Raw genomic sequence first — 9,178 nt, 5'->3', positions numbered from 1 at the left:
AGCCCAGGCTTGAGGGTAATTGAATTCCACAACTATTAGATCCTAACAATACCCCTTGGTCCCAAATCCGACATCCACGGCAGTCCACTCCAAGACGACCTTCGCTTTACCCGACTGGCCCCTTCTTTGGCTACTGTTGTTCAGTACTTCGCTTGGGTCGCCCCTTCTAGGATTCGAACCTATGACGTGGGTTTGCTTTGATACCAATTGATGGGGGACCTAACCATCTCTCCCAAAAGCCCCGGCTTGAGGTGATTGAATAACTATTAGATCCTAACAAATTTCTACTAAACTAAGGAGATGGGAAATCTAGGGGAAACACTTCTCTACAAATAAGAAAACCTCTCTCTCCTGTCCCTAAAAATGCACCAAGGAATGAAGATCTACTATATTCTCCCCTAGAGTCTGAAACAACTTTCTCCATAATTCTCCTGCACTTAGCAATGTACTGTAAAAAAGTTGGGCATCGGTTTCATTACGCGATCTGTGCATCAAATAAAACATCGCAAGAAGGAATCTTGTAGGCTTCTTAGCCTGAAGGAAATATTTAGTATTAAGCCATATTATAGCAATCCAGTCCAAAGCTTGTGGATATCTCTTCGAGCAATCTTTCTTGGCTTTTGTATCTTCTTAAGTTATTACATTTTTCCAAACTGAGTAACTATGCTCAAATATGTTCCTTATTTTCAAGGTCGCAGCTTGATTGGAAAGTGTTAATTTATTTTTTGTTTCACTGATAAAATATAAATTTTCGTTTTGATACTTTTTCTCATCGTACCTTTCCTCTAGACATGACCTGGAGAGAGACCTATACTATTTCATCAGATGTGTAATATATGATATACTTACCAGTGCCCTCGACTTCCTAATTTCATAGACACAGGAAATAAACGTCATCCATATGTGGATGGTGGTGGGTATGACCTAGTATAATACTAATTGATACTATTAGACTTGCATGCCCTTGCTTACCAATTGAGCCACTTACCAACTTTCATAATTTTGAGTACTCGGGGGAAATGAGCTGAGCCTATTGCTAGAAGAGCCTGCCTGCCAATAAGTAGCCCAAACTGGCTTGCTGCAAAGGGGGATTAACTGAATACCCAAAAGGACCAATACAAAAGATGTGATCTAACTTGGAACACTTGGCTTAAGCCATTCAACTTTATGCCTAAACTCGTGAACTTTCTAAACTGCACCCATTAATGAATGTAGTACTATCCTAACCTCATAAATCTGAATTTAGGTTCATCCAAATCTCTGAATGTGACATTCTCATGTCAGCTTTTCTGTAAGAGTCTATTGCTTGAAGACCCTTCTCTACCTGCAACTGCTGGGGAGAGTAACTGAAAACCACAAAAGGACTAATATATAAGCTGTGATCAGAACTGGAACTCTAAGTTTAAGAGACTCATTATTTCCCTAAACTTAAGTATTTATTTTTCTAATTCACTCGCCTCAGGCAATATAGGACTTCCCCAATCTCATAATTCTGAAACTATGCTTAATTGATTATTTGAAATAATACTCTGGGGGCAACAAGAAGGGTAATTAAATATAGACACAATATCAGAAATACCTTCACACTTAAAACATTACACATTACACATTACACTAACATTTTCTATTTCTAGTTTTGATTTATATATTCACCACCACTTTTTGAGCCGTAAAATGAGGTTGATATACCTAAATTTCTCTTGTGAAAGTTGAAATTTTAACAATTAGTTGTAGTTAATTTTTCAAAGCAAACTATTTGAGCTCAAATTGACACGTTATATGCGAAGCTCACATGATATAATCTAAATTTAATCATATAATTTACTTATTTTGTTTGTGAGTTGTATTAATTTCCAGAATACATATGTTTATATACATATATAGCCCCCGTTTGGTAAAAATTAAAATTCAGATTTTAATCTAAATAAAAGTCAATAACTAATTTTAATCATACAATTTATGAGATTCACAATTTTTCAACTACACATTTTATCAACTTTTATCAAAATATACTAAAAATCTAATTTTAATATCCACTAAACAGGGGCATAGTATTTAATTTAGCACATTGAAGGTGTATAACATATTAATTAACTAATGTATACTATCTATTAGCTAAATTTTTTGTGTGTATGTGTGTATAAGTTTGCAATTATTAGTTTTTGAATTATGTATAATGATTTATAATTAATTAAAAAAACTTAAAATCATTTATTACCAAATTCTTCAATTAATTTTAAGTTTCGATGTATGCATATTCGGAATTGTGTATGGTCAAAGTCTTTAAGTACGAACTTATTATTAAAGGGAACAAACTAGATTGCAACTAATGGTGAAAATTTTAACTTTTCTTTACAAGGACATTATAACAATCTCATTTTAGATGTATGAATATTGATACTTGAAACTAGAAATATAGGAGATTAGTGTGATATCAAACCTGAGGAGTTGTATCTCATATTGTCTCTTAAATATATCCTTCTGTTTTCAATCACGCTAGCTCATTTTTTGATTGTTTAGTTGCCATAATATTTCACGGTTTGATCTTATTTTCAACTTATTCAGAAGCATTTGTTTCATGGACCCAGGTTTCATAAATCTGGAGGTTCCGAGGAAATTCCACTAAACTTTGCACTTAGTATTTGGGACAAGATTGAAAATAATAGGTCTTTCAACCTGGATTCCCTGGAAAATGTAAGTGTTACGGGCTTCATCATATTTGACCAACTTTGGCAACAAATGATGGTTCATTGCTTTGTATTACTTACATTATTATTTGTGCTCATGACTTGGCATGTAATCAGGAACTTCTTGATGCAACAATGATGGCAATGAAGCAAGCTGTTGGAAGCTGCTCAGAAGGAAGCCAGGAGAAAATTATTAATAAAGCTCTGGGGGTACTTTTGTCAAGCAATTGTTTGCAGTGGATGGAATCAATATCTGGTAATACTCCATCAGAAGCGGAAGGGTTGCAGCAAATTCACAAGTTGGACAGTTTTGCAATAAGAGATGAATGGATTACTTCGTTATTTGCTTCTATAGTAATAGCCTTGCGTCCTCAAACATATATCCAAAACGGAAAATTTATTTTGCAGTTTTTCATAACAACTCTCCTCAATGGACATGTTCCTTCGGCTCAGGCGTTGGGTTCTTTGGTTAACAAACTGCCTCTGAAAATCACTGGAACACCTTTGTCCAAAAATTTGTGTCTGGATGAAGCCGTGGATATGATATTTCATAGTTGCATATGGACTTCCTATAATGGTAGCACCTATGAAAGAGGTAGTAGTGAGATTGACTTGAGCAGTTTAAGATTATGCTCCTTGAGCCCAGAGTCAGACAAGATTCATGCTACTATTGGATTAGCATGGATAGGAAAAGGATTACTTATGAGGGGTCACGAAAAGGTGAAAGATATAACGATGACTTTGTTAAATTGCATGATCTCGGATGGGGACCGTGGGTCCCTGCCAAATTCGAAGCATCCAAGTTTAGTTTGTAATGATGAAGACTTGCATCATCAGCTGATGAAATCTGCTGCAGATGCATTTCATATTATTATGAGCGACTCTGAATCGTGTTTGAATAAAAGATATCATGCAACTATACGACCGCTCTATAAGCAAAGATTCTCCAACACCGTGATGCCCATTTTATCTACTTTGATGCTAAAATATGATTCACCATCTATCAGGTGAATGTGAATGCGTCTCTAAAATATTTGCATGTTTATAAATTCATTAGGATTTTCAAATTCAGCATGCCTTGGTATTCATGAATGTCCTGTATCTGTATATTTACTTTCTGTTCATTCTGCCCAAAGTCTTTACATGCGGGTGTATAAAGAGCCCGTGGCTTCCTGGCATCATTGGAAAGCTCTATGTGCTCCAGGTTTTTGTTTAGATTAACTTTATGTATTCTGTGAACAGTATGCTGTTGTGGTTTGTTATATATCATGTGTTGTGGTTCGTAATTATCACTGGTTCGCCTGAGTTGGTTCATGTGCCCTGTAATAACCATTGTTGAAGTGGAAGCTTTGCGTTCTTGTTTAAAGTAGGCTGTCCAAGTGTTTTTAACATTTTCTTATCAATAGTTCCTTCCCTATTTTATAATGTGGCCATTTGCATATTTATCTGAAAAACCAAAATTTTGCTGTCTGTCTTTTAGATCTGTGCTCTCTCTCTTTAATTCTCCTCTATCCTAGAAAATGTCTTCTTTTCTTTTGGATTCTATTTGGGTTTTTAATCAAAGTGTTCTTCTTTGACCGCTCATGTAAGTAATATGTGGTAATCTTGAGAGTTTTCAATAAATGACCTTCCCCAGTACCCTGTGATGGCTGTTTGTCCAGGCCTATATCTTTTTAAATCAATGGATAAATGAACTTCCGAATTTCCATATTCTCCTTTCGATGCCTTATCAATCAAGCATCTCTTTCAGATCTATGCTATGTCGAGCCATTGCATATGTGGTGTCTGATACTCCCTTGACAGCTATCTTGAGCGAAGCCAAGAAGGTTAGCTCGGTTCTTCATTGCTTCAATGCAGAAAGTCAAAACATTCTCGTATTATTAGCTCCTTATATCTCTACTCATGATGTCTATTCCAACATATGGCTTCTAAATGCAGCTGATCCCTCTACTATTAGATTGCCTGTCCATGATGGTCGAGGATATTATGAATAAAGAAATAATCTACAGTGTCTTACTAGTCATATCTGGAATATTGGTGGACAAAAATGGTGAGATTTCAGATTGAGGTTTATTTTGATCTCTTTTTTGATACTTTTCAGAAGAAAAAATTAGTACAATATGCATGCTTCTATGTATTGTGAAGAATCCTATCTCCATGGGAACAAATTCTAATCTAATTCATTTGTAAAACTCAAGTATCATTGCATGGTTGGGGATTCAAGCTGATGCTGTTAGTGCAACAAAATATGAATGGTAGAGACTCTCAATATCACACCATCCTCTCCATCATCACCAAATGTAGAGGGAGACAAATGAAAAGAAACGAACAGAGCAAATGAAATTATGTGAAAAATAATTTATTTATTTATTTATTTTTTTTTTGGAAGTTCTTGCTAATGAGATGCATGCAATGATTTCTGGCTAGGACTTGAACAAATAATGATCAGATGACTTTAGAAATCTTTTCTTTGAGCTGGTTGAGATGATATTCAATTACTTTCTTTTCTTTGGGAAAGTTAGAAAATTGTAATTTTGGCCTGAAGCTTCTTGTTAGGGTAAACTCCATTTTCAGATAGTCAGTATAGACAAGCTATAACCCCAACCAAATGTAATTATCTGTAAATAATTCCTTTTACCTATGAGGAATTGAAATGGTGTCTCGGTTGAAAGTGTATTAGCCAAGAATGACTGTTGGTAAATGCCTTGTATACGTTCTTTATCATTTGATTTAATTTTGCCATCACAAATTTCGATTGTCACTTCCAATGTTATAGATACGGAGGCATATTTTTCTCCATCATTTGGTAGGTTTTGGAAAATATGCCTCTCTCCTCCATTAGTCTAATTTTCCACTAAATTGCTGTTGCAGGACAAGATGCGGTTGCAGAAAATGCACATAGCATTGTCAACCAGCTTATTGAGCTTACAACCTACCCACACATGATGGTATGAGTATTCTTCAAATTTTTCCCTGATAATTTCCTCCCTTTCCCTCTCTACCAGTGGAAAGCAAAAAGATTATTATATCACTAATGGCCTCTGAATATGTATAAAGGAAGGGTAGCTAACTTGATTCACATTGAAAAGCTTAAGCTGCCACATGCATTCATTTAAGTTCTTTCTTCAACTTTGAATTGGTACAGAGTAGGAAGAAAAATGAGTATGCCAGATCCCGCATTTAACTTTTCTTCAATATTCCAGTGCCTTGCTAAATTAGTTTTAATAACTGGAATGGTTTAAATGGGTATGTGCCAAATCTCCAGTGTCGTTGCAGAGCTAATATTTGCTCATCTCATAAACAAGTAGTTGAGAGCTGGGACTGATAACTTGTCTTTGTTAGATTTGGAGACGTAATCTACTAGCCTGAGAACCTGTTTGTTTCACTTGATAAGGAATTTTTTGTAAACTTCAAGGCTCTTCAAATAGTTAGTTTTGAAAATGTAACCTATACTTTTTTCACTTTTAAATATAGTGATTTTCCCCCCTCTGATCATTATTTTTTGCTATTTCAACGAAACATCAGGAATGTATTGATTGTATGATGAATGTCAGATTTAAATTCTGGGGTAATGTTCCTCAACTTTTTTAGGTAATTCGAGAGACAGCAGTACAGTGCCTTGCCGCAATATCTGAACTACCCTATACAAGGATATATCCCTTGAGAACACTGGTATGATTATTATTATTATTTGATTCCAATTTAGAACGATCAATTATGAGCAACTTTCTAACTTGAAGGGAAAATGTAAATATTCTTGGTCCTATATAAATAATAACTATTCCCATTGCTTCATTCCACATGATTGAGTCAACTTACTTGATTAAGGCTGCTATTCTATTTTCTCAATTCCACCCTCTTCCTCGTTACATTTAAAAGTTCATACCTTCAAGTTATGCCATCAAATTTTGCAGTTCTCTGAAAGTAAAAGTTCTGCAAGTTTTGTCCAAGTTTAAGTTTTTACCTTCATGTTTAGGTTTTGCGAGCTATGTTAAAAGCACTTGATGACCCAAAGTGGGTTGTTCGTCAAGAAGCTGTCAGATGTCGTCAAGCTTGGTAACATTATCTCTTATTTTACCGATGGTTTGACTTCTATTCGATGAAGTAATCCAGAATACAAAATCTGTTCATCAATATTGATGTCTGTTTCCTTGTCAATAGGGCCTCGATTGCATCAAGAAGTCTGCACTTCTAAAAATATCAGGAAGAATTTTCCAGGCTGGGATGGTAAGAGGTTCTTCGCGCTTATTATATAAATGACATTTTAGATTTGCTTTTAAATTCGATGATTATAGCATGAACTTGAGTGTGCGTTCTTTTGCAGCAATTCATCGTTAGATAAGGGCTTGTGATGAGACCTTGAAAGCATGTATGGAGCAGTGGTTCCACCAACTGTGCCCATTTCTTAATCCGTGTATATATAATGGCTCCCCCTCGAAGCATGTTTTTATTCTGATTGAGAAGTTATTGAATAATTCTGAGAGACGTTAATTGTGTAATTTATTAACAAGGAAAATTATTTCTTCTTTGAAAGAGAGTTCAATTTTATTTATTTATTTTTAAAGAATATTAATAAAGTCGCTAAACTCTAATTTTGTTTTAATTTATTTAATACTGCAATTGATGGGATTTTCCTGGGATCGCATAGAAATTGGATGTTGGATTAAAATCGGATTGAATTTCATAGGATCTCCGTGGACCATGAAGGTGCCACATCATCAAAAGCTATGAATCAACCATAGAATTTTTTTCCGTAACCTAAGTGTTTAGCACCACCAGTATAGATGATAATGTGTATTAAAAAAAAAAAAAAAAAGGTTGAATCCCATCCTTGAGGGTTCCCACCGCTCCGTCCCTAGAGTTTTGTGAGGGAAATAAATTGCGGGATGTGCTTCAGCAAGCCAGGGAGCAAGAGCTGTTAGTACACTGCGCCTACAAGGAGTCTAATTTCATGTCTCAGGATTCGAAACCCCCACATTACGACTACAAGCAAGGCGTGAGTTAACTTCACTCTTGTTCTTTACATCACTGGATTATGATAATGTATTTGTTGTTATTAAATGATGTGTAAAGTTTGAATACAAACTTATAAATAGTTTATTAATTCAATCGAAGTCAAATATTAATTTTCATATATAATTAATAATTGTTCATTGTTATTAACACATTTTGTGAAATGCATTTTTGTTGTTATTTTTATTTATAATCATATTTGGCTAGGTAGCATTATTCTTAACTAAATGATGTGTAAGGGTGCATGATTTTCTCAACATATTAAAAAAAAAAAAAAAAAAAAAAATATCGAATGTCGTTCTTGTATTTTCTTGTTCTTTGAAAGAGGAGGATTTTAATCCCGCAAACTCAGGTCATCAGTTGATAAGGCTTTAGCTCTTGTTTGGCTCTCGTTAAATTTCATTATACATTTAATTTTTCTCTCTCCTACTTTTAACCATACAATTTTTATAAAATAATATTATAAATTGAAAATTTTTCTTTCTTTTTTAATCACTCATTTTTAAAAAAAATATTATTTCACTCATTTTCATTTCTAGAAAATGGGTGCCAAACGGGGGCTTACTCTTGGCATTTGAGTTAGATTTGAACATGTAAAGATTTTAACCTTAACCTCAGTTACATGTTAAAATCATTATATTGTAGTTTCGGCCTTTGTGCATTTTTGTCATTTGGTCTAGTTTTAATGAGATTCGATGATGTAAAATCTAATCAATTGCATTAATACATTTAATAGAGTGATTGAATTTAAAATAAAGTTTTTTTTGAATATAAGTGTTTTCTATTTTAAAGAGTTAACGTTTAAAAATAACTATCTATTTTAACTTTTAAAAATAAAAAGTGAGTTTGACAATCTATTTTTACTTTATAAAATTGCATTCAATATTCCACTTAAATTATTCAAATCACGTTTGAATTGATTCACATTGGCATATAAAAAGTTTATCTTAAATAAAAGTTGAGGAGAAACCAATAAATAATTCTTAAGAAAAACAAGATGAAGAACTAAAATAGAGAGCATTGTTAGAGTTTATAGAAAATTATACTCTCTAAATTTAAACTACTCTATGCATAAGATGTTGTTTGTAAATTAAGTGTCAATTATAAATGCTCTAAATTTAAAAACTTGATAGACTTTTTAGAGTTGGAGGACCCAATTGAGACTTGTTCAAAGTTGGGTGACCACCAATAAAATTTACCATAAACACTTTAGGTATAAACTTATGCTTGAAACCGACTCGAAGGAGAGAATGATTAATACCGATAAATTCGCAAAGTAGGCATTTCATAAGCTACGTGAAATTCAAATTGATTGTTACCGTTCACCCTTTTCGAACTAACATATACGATGGTAAATTTTTATCAATTTATGCGGTCTTCACGTGACTTTGCTCAAGCGATCTCTTCTCAAATAGTCTTGATTGAGCTCAATTTTTATTTTAATTCATTTTTCTCTTTCATTTTAACCACACAATATT

At 33.8% G+C, this 9,178-nt stretch overlaps 1 protein-coding gene across 1 annotated transcript in view; it reads left to right on the top strand.

The window, feature by feature from the left end:
* LOC111377660 (MMS19 nucleotide excision repair protein homolog) overlaps nucleotides 1-7,243 on the top strand; it is a 15,929-nt gene extending 8,686 nt beyond the window's left edge. The window contains exons 12-23 of the mRNA XM_023000784.1: nucleotides 40-143; nucleotides 853-927; nucleotides 1,216-1,342; nucleotides 2,552-2,694; nucleotides 2,805-3,694; nucleotides 4,438-4,513; nucleotides 4,626-4,737; nucleotides 5,559-5,635; nucleotides 6,279-6,359; nucleotides 6,664-6,743; nucleotides 6,849-6,914; nucleotides 7,012-7,243. Of these exons, the coding sequence (XP_022856552.1) occupies nucleotides 40-143; nucleotides 853-927; nucleotides 1,216-1,342; nucleotides 2,552-2,694; nucleotides 2,805-3,694; nucleotides 4,438-4,513; nucleotides 4,626-4,737; nucleotides 5,559-5,635; nucleotides 6,279-6,359; nucleotides 6,664-6,743; nucleotides 6,849-6,882 (1,799 nt within the window). The 3' untranslated portion in view covers nucleotides 6,883-6,914; nucleotides 7,012-7,243. The remainder of the gene's footprint in view (nucleotides 1-39; nucleotides 144-852; nucleotides 928-1,215; nucleotides 1,343-2,551; nucleotides 2,695-2,804; nucleotides 3,695-4,437; nucleotides 4,514-4,625; nucleotides 4,738-5,558; nucleotides 5,636-6,278; nucleotides 6,360-6,663; nucleotides 6,744-6,848; nucleotides 6,915-7,011) is intronic.
* The last annotated feature ends 1,935 nt before the right edge of the window (nucleotides 7,244-9,178 follow it).

The sequence above is a fragment of the Olea europaea genome, unplaced genomic scaffold (genome assembly GCF_002742605.1).
Source record: "Olea europaea var. sylvestris unplaced genomic scaffold, O_europaea_v1 scaffold1701, whole genome shotgun sequence".
In the NCBI taxonomy this organism is placed as follows: Eukaryota; Viridiplantae; Streptophyta; class Magnoliopsida; order Lamiales; family Oleaceae; genus Olea; species Olea europaea.
The sequence above is the reverse complement of the archived record's forward strand: the minus strand, read 5'-3'. Positions and strand labels throughout refer to the sequence as shown.